Raw genomic sequence first — 22,531 nt, 5'->3', positions numbered from 1 at the left:
AGACCGATTGCGTCCAGAGGCGAAGCAGCGGTACTTGCAGAAAATAGCGTGCATTGGAAATGTGGACCTGTATGACATACTGCCGTGGAGTAGAAACCCCGAACACCTAGCGCTATTGACGTAGCCTGATATATTTTCGTACCTTGTCTGTGGAGTCAGTGTGTACAAGTCGTCATTCAATCAAAGGTATGTCAGCTCGAGTACTGCGTGTGAAATGCGTTTGATTTCCCTGCAAACATTCACATTAGTGCAGCATAAATTCATTCATGAGGGGAAATTACAGTGAGAACATGTGGAGGCTGTTAGAGGGATAACATAGTGAGTTCAGTGCATTGATGTGACATTGTCCTGCAGGATTTAGTTATTCTTTATGGATAAAGAAATTGCACTAATTAATTCACATTTATTATAAATAATCCTAATTACACATCTTGCTTCCATGTTTGTATCTTGTCACTAAAAATACATTTTATTTTAGTTTTATACATTGATTAATGACCTACAGAATCTCCTTATCATATTAAGTGATTCATAATTGTCACTTTATGCTTTCTCCATCTTGACAGTGATGACATCCTTGCATTACATACTTTAGGTTCATTTTCTGCAGGCAGGTTTCTGACAGAACAGGCAGATTTACACTATAACATGCAGCGTTCTATAGATGGACACATAAAGAAATGAAAAATGACATGTATGTGCTAACTTTCTAGACACTTTGTTACATTTATGATAAAGTAGATTAAACACATTTGTGTCGGCCTTGGCTCATAGTTCTTGTCTTTAAATTAACTTTGTCTGTGTGTGTTTCAGGTCCTGCACTCTAAGACTGAATGAACCAGCATTGCAGCCATGGGTCACTGTGAGCATCACAGGGAAGGTTGAAGCCGCCCACTGCACCTGTAAGGCCGGAGTCGCAGAGACCTGCAGCCATGTCACTGCTCTTCTGTTTAATGTAGAAGCAACAGTGTTGATCTGTGGCACAAGGACTGTTACAGATGAACCTGCATACTGGGTTTTGCTGGGTAATGTGACCAAGATACAGCCAGAGGTTGGCCATAAGATGGACTTCTCCTCTTCAGCTGCCCAAAATAAGGCTCTTGATCAAAACATAAACAGACCATCTGTAGTGACAGGTAAAAGGAGCCGTCCTCAAAAAAGAAAAATCCCACCTGCTACTGTGGAGGAGTTGTCACTGCTATTGGATACTTTGCTGGAACACAGTAAAGCTGTGGGTTGTGGGAATGACCCATAATGTTTTATCTAGGGGTCTAGATTTATGCCTGTAGTGCACTGCCGTGTAAATAATTTGCATTTACTGAATATCTACTGACTGAGTCCCACTGTTCAAAAGTTGAATAAAGAAACAAACTAATTTTTGCCTCTTTTTTTATTTTATTAAAACCACTTTATAGAACATCACATCAGTAACAGTGTAAAATCCATGTCATTTATAGTTTACAAATGACAAAATGTTTACACCAAATCATGAGTATTTACATGATATCACCCACTACTAACATTACTTTATTTACTGTATCTTTTGAAAAAATAACAGCACAAGACTTCTAATAGGCTATAAAGAGAGATATGAACATATTTACAACTTACCGGAATGAAATTGTCTGGAGAACCAACAGATATCTGGAGATGGAAGAGAACTGCACGTCAGCTCGTCTCACAGCTGCTATCCAGGCTGGACGCCTTCGTTTGGTAACATCGATACACGAGCTGCCTCATGTTGCTTCCAGGTTGGGAAAGAATGAAAAGATAAACCATTTTCAAGCTTATTTTCTTGCTGGTCGTGTGATCGAACATTGCAGCTGACCACACAGGAAATACCAACCGTGGCTGTTGTGTGTGCTCCCTCTTCACTTGCGCTAGACCCCCAAAATGGCGGATTGGGCCAAAATCCTTTCCACGCCCACCCCTGTGACATCACGCTCCAAAGCCCTATTACAGAGAACCCCATACCAGATTGAGCATGGACAGAACCAGATACCAGAAAAAGATTATCATAATGACATGACAGGACATGACAGGCATAAACACAGAATCATAGTTAATTTAGGCTAATTCCCTCATTTGTGAGTCAACACCACCCTCTAGCATATTAATAATTAATATTAATTATCACTACAGTGTCATTATTTATCTTTAAATTTATTTTAATGACTGCTAACTACGGTGCACTTTATCCAAAAATTATCCAGTATTTTATTTTGAGCATGAAATGCGGTCATTTCCGTTACGGTCTTTGTTACGGATCGCTTTAAGAGGCACAGCGCACATGCGGCTTGGCGTACCTGTGATGGGATTTCCAGCTCTTTTTAGAGAGCCGGCTCTTCAGGTTGTTTTGTTGTTTAATTAATTTATTATTAACAATAATATAAAATTCTGCACAAAAGGAATTACTAATGTAAAAAAAAAAGTGTTTTATTTATATATGTTTATATATAAATATATGCGGTGGCCCCTAGAGACAAAACACGTACAAACTCCAAAACACATTTCTAGCATGAACTGCACTTCCAAAACAGAGCTACCTAGATCACTTAAATCACACAATTAAAAGCATGAAAGCATATGTGTATTGTTTGTCTATTTATACACAAGCATTCATATATAGTCAAATAATTTAAAAAAAAAAGTTTATTTACCTGTTACTACCACACACCAAATCCGGTCGTTGGTACTTGCTGGCTTCTGTAGCCACTAGGTAACACAATCTCAACACTGTCCCTAGCATCCTGGAGCACTTCTGTTGTCTTTTGTACGTGTTTTGAGTTAGTATGTGCTTCTGAGTTTATACGTGTTTTGGAGTTTTTACGTGTTTTGGAGTTTGTACGTGCTTCAGGGTTCGTATGTGATTTGAAGTTTGTATGTTGTTGTTTATATGTTTGTCTGTAGGGGCCACCATAAATATACTTTTATTTATTCACTCCACATAAAATGTAATAAATAAATCACATAATACAAAAATCAACTATTCACAGTTCAACATTTAACTATTTAAATTTTCAGCTTTTTCCTTTTACAAATTTAAAGTGAAAACAACACAAAACACTGCAAACCACAACACAATTAAATATTAATTATAATATGAAAATAAAAAGAACACATATTTTCTGTCATATGGGCCTGCATGAATAAACTTTCTGAATCCTTTATCATCTGCAACTGAAAATAGTTGATGTAGATGATTATACCTTTCTAATGTGACGTTGTTGTCCCTGGCTCTTTCTCTGTCTCTCCCTCCTGCTCTGTTCCTGTGCTACTGAGTGTAATTACCGCCCCTCCGCCCTCTTCCCAGCGTAAAGCACAAGGCTCGCATGCTGAGTGAAGCGGGAAAAAGTGCGAGAGAGAGGGTGAGAGAAAGAAAAAAACAAACAAAAACAAAACCACAGCTCAGCTAATGACCCGGCTCTAAGAGCCATTTCGTTCGCGACCGACCCATCACTATGGCTTACCCACTTGAGGCCTCAGAAAGAGCACGAGATGCAAAGAACCAATAAGAGAACAACAGATCCACAACTATCGGCAACCTCCTCCCGTAAGAACGCTACGTTCAGGTCCCAAAGGAAACCTGATGTTTCTGACTTAAAACAATTAAATGTAACGTTCAAAGTCGCTCGAACTGGAGTTTAAAATGATAATCTGATTGTTCCAGGCTAACGAAAAGAAGTAATTCAGTGAAAGTCCAGTTTCCCCTTTTCTGTGCACATATGTTACTAAAAAGGTTTTTTACTATACTGCATAATAACTCCCAAATTTGGACAAAATAATAAGAAAGTCTATGAAAAATCCTCTTATACAAACTAGCCTTCAGTGTACTCCAGAGAATTAGCTTAAAGTGTCATATAATAACAACAATAAATAGCCATCATTATTGTATAGCACTATTTAAAACAAACCTCTAAAACTCTTAACACATCACAGAGAGGTCTACATATCGCATCACACAGTATAGAAATATGTATATTCAACCATAAACTGTTACAGATCCTTCTTGCAAACATATTAACATTAAAGCAGTGGTGTGAATCATAGTCAATAGGAAATGGATAAATGGATGGAGATAGAAGGAAATGAAATTACATCTAATTATTACTGGTACATGGTACAGTATAGGACTGCTGCATATTCTTCCCACTGAATGTGTCCAGTTACCCTTAATTAACATACAATGAAAGCTGAGTTAGTCTGAGGATTGACCCTTGTGGGATCCCATAGGAGTGGAGTAAGCTGTTAAGTCTAATTGTTGAATGTTGCCATTGTGTTTCTTAAATTTGTACAGTCTTAGTTTAAGCAGTAGGATCAAAGCCATCCCTTTGATCCTGACCACCTCTCCAGCCACTCTGTGCTGGGGGAGGTTTTATTGTAGATACATCCTATCTGAAAGATCTGTTTCTTTTGATGTAAACTTCCTGGGTTTACGACCCTTTGGTCAGCAGGAGGTCTGACACACACACACACACACACACACACACAAACACACACACACACACACTCTTACAGAAGTTCACACATATACATTTACATAAAGTGCCTTGTCTTTGTAACCAAAGGGGGTTGCAAGGGGAGGTGTTTTGTAAACTATTGTTTGAAGTTTGTCAAAGGCAGCGAGAGGAGGCCATCATTGGGGTTCTTTGTCGTGCTGGACACAGACGAGGCCCTTGTGCAAGTAATGGATCGATCGACTGTCTTGTTTTCTTCATGATGAATAAGTCTCTAGAATTAGCGGGGTTTGTGGAAACACAGACCCAACATAAGCCCTGTAGTTATTTATATGAATTTTGAAGTGTTTGTGAGATAAGAATGATGAAAACTATGTGAGAGCATCGCTATAACTATAATCTCAGTTCACTATTCTGTTTGAATGGCATTAATCACCTTACCATTACTCAAGAATATTATTTTGGAGTTTCAGCAGGCACAGTGATTTACACACTGGTGCCTTCCTGCAAAAACCTGTTCCTGGTATTAACGCCTGTCAGCGGGGGGGGGGGGGGGGGGGGGGGGGGGGCTGTATTCCTGTTTTCTCCTACAATCCAAGGGCCCTAAATTTAATTGACCATAGTGTGAATATGAGTGTGTGGTTCTGTCTCTCAGTGATGGACTAGTGGCAGGTCAAGAGGTACCCATGACAGGTGGGATGGGTTCGTGACACCACAGGTTCCTAAGTTGGAGGAGAGGTTAAGAGGATGGATGGATGGATGGTGTTTTAGTGCTGTGACTCTGAGAGAAACTAGATTAGAACTGATGCAAGGTGCAGGGTTCCTTAACCAGTTGAAGAAGCAGGCTTTTGGAAAACTTCAGTAACGACTTGTATTTTAGAAATGTGGCTGTAATTAAATAACAGTGGAAGACACAGGCTGCCTTCAAGTGTTCAGGTATCCAAAGCAAAAGCTGATAACATGAAGGAAAGGGGAGATGACCAGAAAGGTATCTTTGAGAGATTTACCAGGAATAATATCAGCAGAAGGCTATGCATATGAAACATGGTATTCACAAAATGGAAACTGTACATTCAGGCAACAGTTATTAATTAAATTAATGTTCAAAAATATTTAAAATGAAAGATTTTACTACTTTGTGAAAAGTATTAGTTGATCTTGAATTTAAGGGCATCGACTCATCTTTATAAAGGTGGGACGGGGACCAGAAAAACCCAGAGAAGTAAGTGTTGGAGGGACAGGAATATTTTGCAACTAATTCGCTTATCTGGCCATAGGGAAGTCATTTAATTGGGTATAAAAGGAGCATACTGGAAGAACAGGGCTCTCATTGGTTTACCCATCTACAAACTGTGGCACAATATCAGAATAATGTTCTGCAGTGTAAAATCTTTACTGGGTAAATCTAGTAAAGAACTGAAAACCAACATGATCTTCTGTTACTCAGGTGGCACGCTGTCATGGAAATCACTGCATGGGTTTAGGAACACCTGCACGTTCTGCCTGTGAACACTGACATATCCAAATGGTCTGAGCTGAAGTTTGTTATCAGTGTTTAAAAAGGCTGCATCTCTGATGGTTGGCATTAGATCAGTGCCTATGGAATTGGCACCTTGCACATTTGGAAAGGAACCAAGACTGAATTATATACACAGGTTTTGGAGCAACATGCTCCCATGGAGATGATGTCTTTTACATGTTTATGGAGGATGTTGCTAAGCTGCACACTACAGCAGGGCTTTGTAGTGGAAGACCGCAAGTTCTGCACCAGATATTTGATGATATTTGTGACATCACGAGAGGAAAAGCCGCAGGACTGTTGAGCAGCTCTGTCCCTTATATCAGACAGAAATGGGACAACGATGCTCTCCGAAAAGTCCAGCACCTGGTCTCCTCAGTTCCCAGGTGTTTATGGATGGTTGTTGAAAGTAGAGGTGATGTTGGAAACATGGCCATGCTGCAAGCTTTTTGGGATGTTGCTGCCACCAAATTCACAATGAGCTCATTTGTTTTCTATGTTGCGTTATGAGTAAAGTATGGGTTCATGAGATTTGGAGGAGGTAAAGTTTTTTGAACAGCATGTATAACTTTAACTGAGCTTCCTTAGTCTTTCTTAGCCTGCTGCAGTTACAGTTACAGCCGCGTATCTGTTACAGTGAACCTGCCGTCAGCTGTATAACGTTAGCATTAGCTTGTGTTGATGCTAAGCTGCTATTAGCAGGTCCTGTTCAGCGCTAAGTTGTGTCCGGACGACTTTACAGTTTAGTTTTCTCCGATCACTCCGAGACCTAAAAGACCTGGTGACCTCTAATTTCCTGCTTCTAAATCCAGACAGAGGCTGTTGTGCTCGGCCCTAAAACTCTTAGAAACAGCATCATCGTGGCCTCCAGTGAAGCTGTGAGGAGCCATCTTTGAGCAGAATATATCATTCAGTGTGCACAAACAACCACGTAGGTCTGTGAACTAAGCTGAGAGTGATTCTAGCTGCACGATTGTGAGTCAGTGTTATCAGACAGGTGCCATGAAAAGCCTCAAAGCCTCCAGTTAACCTGAAACGCTGCAGCACGAGTACCAACAGGAAGTAGAAAGAGAGCATATCTGTCACATATTAGCTCCTCTTCACTGACTCCCTGTTAAATCCAAGATTTAAAGTCCTCCTTCTGACAGACGAGGCCTCGAATAATCAGCCTCTGTCGTCTCTTAAAAAGCTTGTAGTACAAAGTTATACTGATAGAGCACTCCCTCCTCAGACTGCAGCCTTATTTGTTGTTGCTAGGTAGAATAGGAGGCAGTGCCTTCAGCTGTCTCTCAGTGGCCCATCTCCTGTGGACCAGCTCCCAGCTTGGATTCACGAGACTCCCCATTTAGTTTTCGTGTTTTTTCTCTAAAGCTTATTGTTAGAACTGGATCAGGTGTCTCTGAGCCGTATCCCAGTAACACTGCAGTAGGAGGGCTGCTGGGAGACTTCATCATCTATCACCATGTTCTCTTTGAAAGCTACATATTTCTTATATAAGATAACGTAATCAGGCACTGTTAGCATCTCTGTTTGAACACTTATTAATAGATATACACAACAACACACTGCCACAGTACTAAAATAGTTTAGCAAAATGCATTTGGAAACAACAATGTACACGTCATGTAAGTTTCATCCAGACTGATCACATGTCTCTGAGGTGAGGAGGAGCAACATCACCTCATTACATCATTTTATTCCCTGTTCACAACCACAGTTTAAATCATGATTCAAGTACAGATTTGAAGCTTTAACAAAAGTATTGCTTTCATTTCTCAGAAATATTTTAATGCTCTCACCACATTTATTGGACACATTCATTTTAAATATAAAGATTGTTTTTAATACCTTGATGTAAATCCTTTGCAGATGATGCCTCAGGTCTAAAACTGTATTCCCAGTATTCCCAGTGTGCCTCCTTAGTGTCATGGTAACACGTTGGCTCAGGAAGTGACTTTGTCACTTCCTGAGCCAAAGTCACTTTTTAAAGGCAAATAAGAAGCTTTAAAAAATAAAAGCTGCCATATGAAACAAATGGAGCTTCCTGCTGTGGTGACCCCAGAGTGACTAAAGCATTTCTATAAACTAACACAAGAATAAACGAGAACATATCAAAATGAAAAGTAACTGCCATAAATCTCATGTACTTACACAGAAAAGTCAAAGCTCTGCCCATCAAAGCCCCGACTGTGATGACCTCAGGGCTCCACCACAGCAATCACAGGCTGCCACTGTGCCGCTGAGTGCTCTCCCAAAAAGCCGCGGCCCGTCAGGCCCGTCGGGCTCGTGCAGTCTGAGTGTTGCACAGCAAAGCCTCATTGGTGTCATTTCTAAAGCATCGTGCTCATGCATTGTTCTGGCTTGTATTGCTAGTGCAGACCTAGCATTACAGCACAGCCTGTATTGTTTGCTGTATAGGCAACATCCTGTAGAAACCGCTGGCACTGTTTGGTTTCAGACTTTCAAACCATTCACAGCCATGAAACAGGACTGAGCTTATTTTCAGCATCACCTAAAATATAATGAAGGCTTTCTTTATGTTGTTGGAACGTCTTCTTTATGTTGGTGACACGTTTGAAAGTGTTCAGATTTAAAGTGCAGTGGTGTGTGTGTGTGTGTGTGTGTGTGTGTGTGCACTGTCGCGCTGCTCTGACTGGTCAGTGACTCTGTTCTACATATTGTAGTAAATAAGCTGTTGATAAGATGAACAGGTGCTGACTTACCTGTTCCTGTTTTTGGGAGCCAGTAAACAGGCTGCTGGTAGCAGGTGGACAGTACAACCTGGCTTATCGTTATGGTAACAGCAGGTGGGTGGGACTGGGTGTGTTTGGGGAGGGGCTTGGGTTACTGTGTTAGTATATTAATAGTATTCAAAAACAATATGTGTTTACTGATGCTGCTCATCCCCTCATTGTTTAGTATATGTAATAAATAATTGTTATTATTATCAATATTATTATCAGGTTAAGTGAAATTCATTCAGTCCAACTCAAAGAGAATTTCTATTTGTGCAAAATATTCCGTTTGCATAACATCAAGAAGCATAAATTCTTATTAAAATATATAAGAAAACCAAAGTGTTGTTTAGTTCGTGGGTGGATGGCTGAAGGGTAATCTTGGTTTCCTTTGTTTGGGACAAACATTTGGGAATATTTGTTTGAGAGGAAGAACTTTACATTATATATATTATATATATTATAACACACGATAACTTTAAATGAATGTCGTGTTTTTAATTCCGCTCCGGACTCGTGAATCTCAACCCAGCAGCAGCGGTAACGTTTGCACGTCCTCTCCCGTTAATGCGGCAGGTAAATAATCAACTAACAGTGCATATTATGTTAGCGCGATCTGCCTTATTACAAACCTGCCATCACTGTGCATTTAGTGACCATGATGAGACAGACAGAGTCTGGCTCAGATGCTGGCAGTTCTCGCTGCAGTCTGCCGGTAGCGTCTCCTTTCAGGCCAGGATAGACGAACGTCACCGAGCAGTGACTCAGTTTGTGGTCAAAGGCTTGCACCGATTTTCGGTAAGTGAATGTGTTTAATTGTAGGCAAGGACATTACTGGATATTCTTGTGTAATTGCTACATAATAATTTATGTTACACTTTGTTATTGCTACAGAAGAATATTTATTTTATTATTTTACATTTACATATTTCTTTCCTGGGGACCCTGTGACACCCATTGAAGAGCCGTAGGCTGGATCTCTTAAGATCTCACTGTTGGGTTTGTAAGGCCATGTTACTCCTAAATTTCTACCTTGTTCAAAGAGAAGATATAAAACAAAGTTCTGAGCTAATCGACCTTAGTGTTCTCCTTTTTTAAACAGAATCGATAAAGAATCGAAAATGGAACCGGAATCGTGAAAATCGTATCAATACCCATCCCTATTTGTCGGTACTGCGCAAAGTGGCCAACAATCCAGCAGCAGCGACCGATTGGCTGTTGGCGGTCAGCTCCGCCCTGTCGTCCAGCCAGCGCCTGTCCTCCTCTCTTGTCCTGATTGTGACTTATCTCATCATCATGGGTCAGGAAAACATCTGCCAGCTGGCTTTGAAAGCAAGCCAGGCTGTCGCTGCTGCCGACCCCTGCCAGGTAGATAACCCACACAACTGTTCTCTTAAATCTGTGGACTGAATATAAAGTAATGCATGTTGTTCCCTCTGACATGTAGATATGTTGTATGTAAGGGAGCTAGCTTGTGTTTGTCTTTTTAAGAGCAGGAAACACATGTTGATAACCTGGTGTTTTGGCACCAACACATGACTTTGAAATGGTTCAGATCAGCAGGAAGATAAAAGCTGTCACTGCTGTGTGATTGCTGCTGATCTGCTGCCGTATAAAGGGAGAGGTTAGGGAGTGCTCTAAGGGGACAGACCTCCCTCTGGACTTGTGTTGGAGTCACTAGCTGCAGATGAAGTGTGAGTTTACCCCTCATTACTCAAGCGTGCACCGGGCCCCAGAGGATTCACCTTCTGCTCTAATTGCTCCCAGAGTGCTGCACACACTGGTGTTTGGATGCACTGGTTGAAGGTTGTTGGCATATTTGAGTCCTCTGGAGATCTCTGCTCGCTCGTACTTGTCATGTTAAACGTGCAGCAGCAGGTCTTTGTTACAGGAAAAGCCAGAAGGTAACCACTATGAAACCTAAATGATGATTTACTGCAGTGATTTTGATTCAAAGTGATGTTTTTGGCTCGACAGCATTAAACGTGTCATCGCTCAGCTTTATTTTCTTTGCCCCTCCCTCTCGCTCTCGGGCCGTGCAGGTGAAGCGGTCGCTCTGCAACAGTTAAGGCTTGGAGTGCCATTAGGTGTGTGGTGGTAATTAAGCTGTGACACTGCACAGCAGCGTGGTGTGTCTAAGGACCGTGATGCTGTCTCACTGTTTCCTTATTTGTAACCTGTCTCATACTAAAGTGTCAGGACTTCATGTGTGATCTTTGAAGCTTTAACTGACTGCAGAGTACAAGATGGGCACCACACATTTAGTATCACAAGGGCAGACTCAACCCTGCTCTATCTGTTTATGCTGAACATCCTGTGAAGCTGTCGGTTTGTGTGCACGTACAGGTCAGTGATGCAGCCTCTGTACGGTCTGACAAAGTGCATTTAATGTTTGGGTGGTGTGTTTGCTGATGTGGGTGTTTCCCTCTGCAGGTCCCGCCCCTCGTGCTGCTTCTTTTGTTCAAACTGACCAAAGAAAAGAATCCTGGCTCACGCTGTTCTCACAAGCCTGCCAAACCTCGGCACTCATAAGGTACGACTAAGAAGAACCTGTACTGACTGTGAGCGTCTGGAGACGGGGCTGGAACATCAGCAGCACCTTTCTACTTCATCTGAGCGCTCACAGTGTGTTTTAGTCCATCATACACACATGTGAGCTTTTATCTGTGGGGTCATCCAGGTCATGTAGTCTGAGGAGCTTTTCTTCATCCAGGAGGATGTCTGTACTTTTGCACAAGGTGAAGTGTTTGCTATGTGCCAGGGAGCTGGGATATAACAACAACACCTCATCCATACTTAGGCACTACAGAGCTTTGCATGAGAATAAGGGGAACACCGATTGTGGAGCAAGACCAGGTGAGCCATGAAATGTCATGATAATATAGCATGCAGTAATGTTACTAAATGATATAACAATATTATACAGCTGTAATAAGTTACGTGTGTGATATTTATATTTGTGCTTTGTCTTTATTGTCTTTCCTCAGGAGAACAATCTCAAATAGATGAAGACCAGGGGCCCGTTCTTCGTACCTCGCTAAGTAAGTTAGCTGGATTTGATTGTTGATGATTTCGCGTGATCTTGGATCGTTCGGTTCCCCGAAGCTCATCCGGGACTTGCTGTCATAGCAACAGAGCCGTAAGCGTAAACCTGCTCGGGAGCAGGTTTACTTTATGTAAACAGGATTAGATCGCGGCCACGCAGGTATGTCCGCTTCATTTATACGAAAGCAACAGCGATATTCCACCACTGTTTCACCATAAATAAATAACATCAATGTAACTAAAGATAATGCAGCACTTGATCCTTTTATTGATGTCACACAGATACATACAGGTCATTTCCTAAAAAAAGGGAAATGTACTATTAACATTCTATTACATGTATGTGATTATTACAGCTGTAATTCATATTTCAGAGTAGTAATTGTAAATTACTTCGTGTAATCAAGATGAGAGACCACGGCTATAAAAGCGAAGGTGGATTTGGGAAGTCTGTCGCAGCCATGTCCTGTCCGTTTACGCGAGCCACCCATTGCGGAAGGTGCAAGATTGATAAGGAGAGTCCTCAGAATCCAGCGTATATTGCGGGACAGACAGGATCCTTTAGCTCAGCGCGACAGTGTGCTCATTGAGAGATATCGATATTCCCGTGAGGGTATTATTTACTTAACCAACTTGTTGACGAGGGGGTGCAGGACCACCACCTGTCTTTTTGTTCCTCTGCCCTTTTCTTGGTTGCTGTTATGAACAAACAAACAGAGTATTTCAGGGTCTCTTTCCAAGAGACGACAAGCAATATAAGTGATAAATATTACCATTCTGTAGAATATTCTTATATTTCACTTTTACTTGTGCCCATGTTCTAGTGGGTCCTGTTGTGGCTCTAATGTGAAAGGGAATATAATGTAACATAATATAATATAATGCCATATAATATTGGATAATATAGTGTAATATAATACATCTACCCTACTGCCTACTGGTGTTGGCCAGAGGGGCCGATGGCGCGATATGGCAGCCTGGCTTCTGTAAGTCTGCCCCAGGGCAGCTGTGGCTACAACTGTAGCTCGCCTCCACAAGTGTGTGAATGTGAGAGTGAATGAATAGTGGCATTGTAAAGCGCTTTGGGTGCCTTGAAAAGCGCTATATCAATCCACTCCATTATTATTGTTATTATTAAATTACTTACGAGTTTAATTTGTCAGCAACTTTCTGCCAGCCCTCTCTCCTTGCTTTTGCAGCCTTTGCAGTGTTCCCTTGCGTTCTGATTAAACTCTGAAACTCCTGAAATCCCTCACTCAAGAGTTCTTGCTCTGCTGCCAAAAAATACCGAGCGCGCTCCTTCGACATTTTCGCCGACCAATCAGAGGGTTGCCGATCAATGTTTCTACTATCGATGCGTAGCCCCTTTTACGACACCCAGTGATCTCACATTACTTCATCCAGCTGTACTAATCGTCAACAGCAGGTGTGTTCGGAGAACCGGATTAGCGAGCTCACGGTTAGCGCGATGATTTGATCTTGGATGTAGTAAGCGACGTACGAAGAACGGGCCCCTGGTTAGCATGGTGATTGAGGACTCCCAGCCATTTAGCATTGTGGAGGACAAAGGATTCAAAAGATTTGTTAAATCATTAAATCCTAGCTATGTTCTCCCCACTAAAAAGGCCATAAAAGCAGTGAAAATTTAGTTTTTACAGAATAAAATGTGGGCAGGACTGACGCCTCAGTGTGTAGCTGTCCATACCTCAACGTTACAAAAGCACAACTACTGTCCACACCCCAACCACACCTCACCTCACAGTAAATGATCATTTCCATTTTAAACATTTCCAAATTATCATTTTCCATACTGCCAGTATAAATATACAAAGTATACTGCCATCACTACAATATAGATGTTTTACACACTCCTTTTGTTGTTGACATTTACAGGCTGTGTGCAAAAGGCCACACTCTTCAAATTCATGCCAACTAATATTTTTACGTCCAGTAGATGTCCTACTAGAGCAAATGAAGCTTTAAGAAGCTTTGCGCTGGGATGAACCAATTGGATGAAAAGCTTCAGTGCTTCATGAAGCTTCATCTGCCCATCACTAGGTTTTATTGACCCAAAAATATGAAAATATATTTAACAAAGCCAAAACTTAAACAGGCAGACTAATAAAAGAGGTCAACTCAATAAACTAAACTCAAGATAATAATTAACAAAACCTCAAACAACCATATGACAAACTGAACTGATGAAATTACACACAGGGGAACTTAAATACCGGTTTAGCTAAACCAAATGACACACACGGGGGAAAACAAGATGGCTGCCATATAACCAACTAATACAAAACAATTAAACACACATGAAACACCCCCCAGGCAATGAAGCATGTGGTGCAATCCAATTAGGCTGTCAGTGGTACTTCAGGTCTCCCAGCCCTTTGCCGCACCTTTTGCCAGACAGGAGGAGAAGCCAACCCCCAGGTAACTCAAACAAAGAAAAGATGTATTAATATAACATAAAACGGAACTTTGACCTTGCAAGGTTAATATGTGTGCACGCTAGTGATGGCCAAATGAAGCTTTCCGAAGCACTGAAGCTTGTATTGAAAAACGGTTCATTACTCGAAGCTTTTCAACACAGTCCTCTCTGGTGACATCTGGTGGCCAAAAATATGAAGAGCAGCTTGAATCCACAAAATAAAACCAACCGCTTCATTATGATTGCCCACTCTACATAGTGGAATCCTGTCTGATATTGGGCCTCCGTTGTGTTGCTTTGAACGTGTATTTTTTGGTGGTTAAGAAAATGTGTTTTATTTGTTTAATACATAGTTTTAACCAGTAAACTCTCCTTGTTTAAACATGCACCATGGTGTGGTCTTTCTTTGCTTGTGACTTCTTGATGTTGGTAAATACAATAATTGAAAAATACCACTTTACATATATATACATATAATAATGTAAAACACATTATGGAGTATGCTTCTGCTGTGAGGTCCTGCCTCCATGCACTTATGCAATTAATCGCTAGACAGGTGTATTTATAAATAATATTATATTAAGGAAATTTTCCCAGACATATTTTTGACCTGGGGGTAGAATTGATTGTGAAATGGAAAAGGAAAATGCTTATGAACTTGCAAATTAAAAACATGATGCATGAACATGAACACACTGAGATAAGACAGGGACCTTCAAAGTAAAACAGGAAACACATAACACAGACTGAACAAAGACACAGACTCACATGCAGGCACTACAAAGGGAACAGAGACGTGGGACCAGGGCAGACACAGACACTGACTGGACGTGGAAATACAGCAGACAAGGAAGACAGCAACTACGGAACACAGACAGAAAACCAAAACACTAAAACTCTAACCAAACCCCACCCAGAAGACCTTAACTAAGAAAAACCCGTAAAGCAAAGCTAGAATATAATGAAATGACAAAATCAAATAACCAAAAACACAAAACACAGGAACCCTAACAGTATCTGTCACCATCAAAACACTCCACAAATCCCGCGAATGATTCGCTTCCTTATAAACCATCAAATCAGATACTGAAGCAGTTAGGTTCTAAATGAAGCTTCGGACGTCACTGATCACGTGACTCTGGCCAAACGAATCAAGCTTCGACACAGTGCTTCAGAAGCAGTGTGTTGATTTTTTTGACACACGCACCGGAGCTTCAGCTTCAAGCGGACCATCACTAGTGCACGCTAGTGATGGCCAAATGAAGCTTTCCGAAGCACTGAAGCTTGTATTGAAAAACGGTTCATTACTCGAAGCTTTTCAACACAGTCCTCTCCGGTGACATCTGGTGGTGAAAATTTTGAAGAGCAGCTTGAATCTGCAAAATAAAACGGACTGCTCAATCATCACTGCTCACTCAAGAGTGGAGTTCTCTCTGATATTGGGCCACCGTTCCATTGCTTTGAACATGTAATTGATTTTGTTTTCTCGATTGGGGGGCTGAAAAAAATGTAATGCGTATTTGCGTAATACATTTTGATCAATAAACTTTCCCTATTTAAACATGCACTATGGTGTGGCCTTTCTTTGCTCATAACTCCTTGATGTTGGTAAATACAATAAGTGAGCAATATATATGATAACGCACAGCACATTATGCAGTATGCCCCTGCTGTGGAGTCCTGCCTCCATCTACTTGTCATTTAATCACTGGACAGCTGGACAGGTTCATACAAAATATTAGATGAGGCCAATTGTCCTATACATATTTTTGACCTAGGGGTGGGATTGATTGTGAACTGGAAAGGGAAAATGCTTAGGAAGCTGAGTACGGCTGCATCGTTACCGATTTGTAGAATCATTTTGATTCGATACAGGATCCGATTCAATTTGATTGGAATCTGGAAAGTTTTGCCTCAGTCAGAAATATTACAGTTCTGATCATTTAACAGTATATATCCATAATTTCGTATCTATTAAAAGAAAGCTGACACATGTGAGACTTAATTAGAGATGTAAACAGAGAGTTATGAAACCTGCAGCTGCAGAAGCCAGTGAAAAAAAAAGAGGCAAACACAGCGCGGACCCGACGACACACCAAAATCTGAGCGGACCCGACGCGTCAGAATCAGATTTTGGTGTGTCGTCGGGTCCGCGCTCTGCGTTTACGTTTGTATGCAGAATCCGTAAACCTGCTCCCAGTTACTGTTTTAGCTGTTTGGTGTTTGACGACATGTTGTGAGGTTTAACCTGAGATGCTGGCGTTTCAGGCATAATAACGTTAATTTACAAATCGACACGGGATTTTAATGAATCAATATCACTTTATTCAATTTAGTATGGATTGTAATCAGAAAAGCGATAATCAAAACCCACCCCTAATCAAGAACTTGCAAAGTAAAAACATGATCTATGTCAGGTAGCCCTTTTGTTATTTACATTTAAAAGGAGGATTAGTGTTACTGTGTGCTGGCTGAGTCGGTTTCTTTTCTTAGAAATAGTTTCTCCTGCCCTGGAGAAAATCCACTTGCATGGAATAGAAGAGGCTGTGGAGTGCAGGAACCACACTGCAAGCTGGTAGATATGCAGGTATTCCTGGGTCCTGCAGACTATCACCCAAAAACAATAAACAAAATGATTTTCTAAACTGTAGCAATGTAATGTACGTATAGTGTCAAATACATTTTTGTATTCTTCATCAGCTTTAATTCACATGGAAGTGTTCCTAAAGTCATATGCTGTAATGATATTTACATTATGAAAACATGATTTTGGACATTTCAGGTTTTTCACTTCGGCAGATAAAATGAATTGAGCAAAATCAACTCAAAATATTCCCACACGCCATAACGTCCTCTCTTCCTCGCTGGCTCCATATCTGTCAGTGGAATGATCACCTCTTCGCTATCTGTCACCATCAACACACTCCACGAATCCAGTGGATGATTCACTTCCTTATATCCGTTTGAATCAGGTACCGAAGCAGTTACGTGCGTAATGAAGCTTCGGACGTCACTGGTCACGTGACTTTTGCCAAACGAAGCAAGCCTCGACACAGTGCTTCTGAACCAGTGTGTTGTTTTTTTCAACACACGCTCCGGAGCGTCAGCTTCAAGCGGGCCATCACTAGTGCACGCCATATAAACATTGGAAGGTGTGATGGAAAAATAAATACATTTAATAAAGAAACAATATTGAACAATAAGTAGAATATTTTAAAGTAGTGACTGTAAATTAAACTAAAGTGAATCAACGGGTGGTGAGGTGTGGAGCTTACCATGTGTGGCATGCCATCACAACTGCACAAAGTTGGCCTTTATGGAAGAGTGGCAAGAAGAAAGCCATTGTTAACAGAAAACCATAAGAAGTCCCGTTTGCAGTTTGCCACAAGCCATGTGGGGGACACAGCAAACATGTGGAAGAAGGTGCTCTGGTCAGATGAGACCAAAATGCAAAATGCTCTGTGTGGAAAACTAACACTGCACATCACTCTGAACACACCCCACTGTCAGATATGGTGGTGGCAGCATCATGCTCTGAGGGTGCTTCTCTTCAGCAGGGACAGGGAAGCTGGTCAGAGTTGATGGGAAGATGGATGGAGCCAAATACAGGGCAATCTTGGAAGAAAACCTCTTGGAGTCTGCAAAAGATTTGAGACTGGGGCGGAGGTTCACCTTCCAGCATGACAACAACCCTGAACATAAAGCCAGGGCAACAATGGAGTGGTTTAAAACAAAACATATCCATGTGTTAGAATGGCCCAGTCAAAGTCCAGATCTAAATCCAATCGAGAATCTGTGGCAAGATCTGAAAACTGCTGTTCACAAATGCTGTCCATCTAATCTGACTGAGCTGCAGCTGTTTCAAAGAAGAATGGGCAAAGATTTCAGTCTGTAGATGTGCAAAGCTGGTAGAGACAGACCCTAAAAGACTGGCAGCTGGAACTGCAGCAAAAGGTGGTTCTACAAAGTATTGACTCAGGGGGGTGAATAATTACGCACACCCCACTTTGCAGTTATTGATTTGCAAAAAATGTTTGGAATCATGTATGATTTTCGTTCCACTTCTCACGTGTGCACCACTTTGTGTTGGTCTTTCACCTGGAAGTCCAATGAAACTGATTCATGTTTGTGGCTGTAATGTGACAAAATGTGGGAAAGTTCAAGGGGGCCGAATACTTTTGCAACCCACTGTATTTTACCTACACATACATTCTTGTATTTAGACAACACCTGAGGGATAAAACAAACTGTAAATGTCTCCAGCTGGTGTTAACAGCACCACTAACACATCTGTGCTGATGGGGTGTGTGTATCTGTGATCTACAGCTCATGTCTGTCACATCAAATGCAGCTGAGTTTATGTAGATCCATAAAGCACAGCTGATCGTCCTGCGCTGTCTGTGGTCCTGAAATGAACCTAATAAACAAAGATGTGTTTTTGAGGTTTATCAGTGTAAAAGCAGAGATCAGACTGATGTCCATCAAATCTCTGTAATGCCATCTCTGTGCACAAATGAATGGCACAATATCAAGAGCAACAAATCAAACACTGCATTAAACAAACTGTGCTAAATATTAGCACCATTAGCAGGGCACTGTGTGTGGCAAATGTTGGTAAATCAGTTTGTGCACATAACTGAAATGTTCCCCTCTCGATGTTTAGCACTTTGACAAAGGAACAAAGAGAAATTCCCACGTCTTCCACACAGTTTTCTCTGTGTGAACACAGTGTTTCTTGTACCCAGTTTGTAGGAGCTGGGATTGGACTCCACCACAGCAGCCTCTGTGTGGGATAGATGCAGTGCTCTGTAGTATAAAGCACTCTGTCAGTGAGCTGGACTCTCCAAACCAGCAGTCATCGTCTAACATCTGCCTTCTTCAGCTGTAACCGTGTGTTTCTCTTGTAAACTTAGCTCTGATCGTATGTGCTGTAATATTCCAGCTTTGCTTCCCGATCGTGCTGCACAGTCTGCACATGCTGGCCGGCTCCCCCAAGCTGAGAGCAGTGGGACTGCGCCTCATGACCGCTCTGTGGAAAAAACAGGTTTGCAATAATAACGCATTACTATAAATGTCATATTCATGTGTTCAAAGCTTCTGTTTGTCTTTGATTGTGTGCTGCTTTGGTCATGTCTGTAAGGACCGGGTCTACCCAGAGCTGCAGCGTCTAATGAGCCAGCAGGACAGCAGGGTGGTGCTGGGGAGGGACGCCCAGTGGGAGCAGATCCTGGCCAGGGCCGCCTGTGTCAGGGACATCTGCAGAGAGAGGTGGGTCCTCCCATACTTACAGAAACAGTGGGCACTTCCTACATTCACTGGTTCATTCATTCAGTGGACTTTGCATGCACAGTGCAGACAGTGTGAGCTTCCAACACCAGGATTCTTCATCTTCCCTTCTAATGAGTAATAATCACTGACTGGACTCTTCATAGATGTTTCTGCTCAGCAAGCTGATGAAAGTTCAGAAAAATAGAAAGATTTGTTTTTTCAGTCACATCAACTTTGCTTGTTAAGATAAATGAATGCACTTTGTAGCTTTGCAGTGAATGAAGCCTCAGCTCGACGCTCCACTGAGTCCCTGTTTCTCCAAAAATCAGCAGGAGTCCAGTTTTAAATGTTTCCGTACAAATGTCCAGAGCAGCTACACGTGCCTGAATCCAGAAGGATCAAAGTCTTACAAAGTTCAGTTCAAACAGAGAGACTGAGAGGCAGCTAACTTCCTGTCTCTGCCAGACTATCAAAATAAAAGCATACATTTGAAGCAAAAGAAATCCAACTATGTCAGTCTGTAAGCACTGCTTCCCATATAATACAACTCTAAGCAAGTGAGCCATAACTTTATACTTTTAACCTTTAACCCAAAAACTATGTTGATCATATAAACTCCACAAACTGCATCCAGGCTCCTGCACACGTCCTTTACATGTTAGCTGTTAGCTAATGCTTGTCAGTTTTTGTGAACTGGCCTTTATGTGTGTTGATGAAATAAAACGATGATTTTATTTGATTATTTCCTTTGTTCTAACCAGCTGGTGCACACTGTCCATCGTCCCGGGGCCTGTTACGCCTGCTAACATGTACATGCAGCTTTTTTAGCAGCATTAGTGAAAACCTGGGAAACCCTCTGGATGGATGCTACAGTACAAATTTAGCAAATCATTGAGCTGTTTCGTTGTTTTCACAAATGCTTACGTTTGCTTTTATTGTAAAACATTTGCAGCCATAAGAGTTTGCAATGATAAGAAGCTGTGTTTGGCATTTACTTACTTACACGTGTCCTGGCACTTTTAATGCTTTTTTCTTAAATAAAAATGGTAACAAAATTAGAAGAAACACATTTCCCACTTTGTTCACGCTGATGTGTGTGTTAACCAGGCCTTACCAGCATGCAGGGGACATGGTGGCTAAACCTCCTTAGGAAACTCAACTCCTTTGGAGTCAGCACACCCATCATGATGACTTTTTACTACGCCTTCCTGAAAGCATCATGACCTTCTCCATCAGCTGCTGGTCCCACTCCCTCAGCCTTCATACAGGAACAGACTGCAGCATCAGTGTGCTCTAAAATCATTGGCCTGCCTGTCAGAACTCTGGCAGGTTTTCATCAACAGGCCCTTAGACAGGCAGCCAAAATCATCAACGACCCCTCTCACATTCTTCACCCTGCATTTCAATGGCTCCCCTCTGGGCGACGCCTCCGCTGCATTTCCTGCAGGACTGAGAGGAGGAGGAGCGCCACCTTTGTCCCCAAAGCAGCTCTGCTTTTTAACTCCAGCTGATAAGAACATTTCCCACAGAAACATAAACTACACTCTTATACTACCAACACTTTACTCACTTTTAGTCACTTACAGTTATGTATTCACCTTCAGTCACTTTAATTTTAAAACTGTGTAATTTTAAAACTGTATATATGTATTTATTATCTCACTTTTATTGTGCTTATCTTCAACGTCATGCTGCTCTGTTGTATGTTAATTGGCCCTTGGGGATAAATAAAGTCTCTCTGATTCTGATCTTGGTTTTTTTTTTATATTGGTAGTTTGATAGGTTTCGTATTTGTTTTCTTTTACATCATATTAAAATGTATAAATATATAGATTTAAATATATTTGTGTATTCATGCCTGGATTGTGTTTGGTTTTCTTTTATTTATTTCTGCTGTGGTTGTTGTGTATTACTATTTAGATTGTCTTTTTTCCATTATTGTAATTGTGTATAAAGTTTGATTTGAATGAAAGTTACACTCAAATGCTTTCAGTGTTGCTGTGTTGAGTGTTTTCATGTTTAATGTTTGTATGGAAGACACAGAAAGACATTCGGCTAAAGAAATCTGTGCTAGAGTGACTTTAAAAAATAAATAAACAGAATGTAAATAATGATGTTTAGTATTTGAGAAGGAAGCTGTTTCTACAGGATCCTGATGGACACTCAAAGGTTTATAAAATGTTCTCATTAGTTGTTTGCAGCAGAATATCAACTGATGTGAACCAAAACAACAAAAGTGTGTGAGACTACAAATTCTATAATCAGAACTGCTGATTTCATTACTCTGAACTTTTAAAGGCAGGTTTTGTATGTGAGAGCAGGGACACTTGCTGTGTTCAGTGTGACTCGTCTCTGCAGAAGGTCAGGGCTCTGATAGTTGCAGTTAGCGGGTGACTTACTGGGCAGGTGGATCCTGAGTGTCTGTTGGAGTCAGGGTTCATTATGGTCCTGGTTGCTACTGGAAATAAAGAAACAAAAGGAGGGTGTGTTGTTCAGGAAGTACAGACTGTAGCTCAGCAGGTAGAATTACCAACTGGAAGGTTGGAGGTTTGATCCCTGGCTGCTCCAGTCTGCACGCCACGGTATCCTTGGGCAAGATGTGGAACCCCGACTTCCTCTCCGATGCATCCATCATAGTGTCATTGTTAGAAAAAGAAGTGCTTGTGTGAATGAAGCACGCTCTATAAAATGCTTTGACTGCTCATACAGAAAAGCAGCTCATAAGAACTGGTTCATTTTCCAGATAATTCCACTATTAAGACAACAGACATTTGGGAGGATTTCTCTGAGAGTAACACTGAAAGTCTTGCTGCTCCTCCACAAAATGAACTTCAGATTAAAGACACAGCTCAGCTAAACACAACTCAAACTAATCTACACTATTTTTCTTTATTACGCAGCGTTTTTATAACTATTTCCAGATGTTTCTAAAGATGAAAACAGAATTAAACTCCAGCCTGATGCGTTTCTGAGGTTCCTGACTCTGACCGTCCCTCAAACGCCTCTCTGGGCGTTTCCTTCCGTCGCTTTCCTGAATGTTGTGGCGCAGTTGATCGTCTCGAAGTTAAGGTAA

At 41.3% G+C, this 22,531-nt stretch overlaps 2 protein-coding genes across 2 annotated transcripts in view; both read left to right on the top strand.

Moving 5' to 3' along the window:
- Positions 1-22,531, top strand: part of LOC147336711 (NACHT, LRR and PYD domains-containing protein 12-like) — a 202,206-nt gene that overhangs the window by 115,542 nt on the left and 64,133 nt on the right. The window lies entirely within an intron of this gene.
- Positions 11,202-20,996, top strand: LOC147336713 (focadhesin-like). The gene is made up of 4 exons (XM_086285620.1): positions 11,202-11,244; positions 19,133-19,234; positions 19,331-19,458; positions 20,566-20,996. Exons 2-4 carry the CDS (start codon positions 19,166-19,168, stop codon positions 20,606-20,608), a joined length of 240 nt encoding a protein of 79 aa, XP_086141746.1. The 5' UTR covers positions 11,202-11,244; positions 19,133-19,165; the 3' UTR covers positions 20,609-20,996.

The sequence above is a fragment of the Aulonocara sp. 'chitande type north' Nkhata Bay genome, linkage group LG3 (assembly GCF_057382095.1).
Source record: "Aulonocara sp. 'chitande type north' Nkhata Bay isolate Kocher_YH1m ecotype deep benthic linkage group LG3, A_spYH_male_GT1.1, whole genome shotgun sequence".
Lineage (NCBI taxonomy): Eukaryota > Metazoa > Chordata > Actinopteri > Cichliformes > Cichlidae > Aulonocara > Aulonocara sp. 'chitande type north' Nkhata Bay.
The sequence above is the reverse complement of the archived record's forward strand: the minus strand, read 5'-3'. Positions and strand labels throughout refer to the sequence as shown.

Coding starts and splice junctions, on each gene's coding strand:
- LOC147336713 (XM_086285620.1), top strand. CDS start 19,166: ATGCTGGCCGGCTCCCCCAAGCTGAGAGCAGTGGGACTGCGCCTCATG. Junction 19,235..19,330: donor CCGCTCTGTGGAAAAAACAG/GTTTGCAATAAT, acceptor CATGTCTGTAAG/GACCGGGTCTACCCAGAGCT. Junction 19,459..20,565: donor AGGGACATCTGCAGAGAGAG/GTGGGTCCTCCC, acceptor TGTGTTAACCAG/GCCTTACCAGCATGCAGGGG.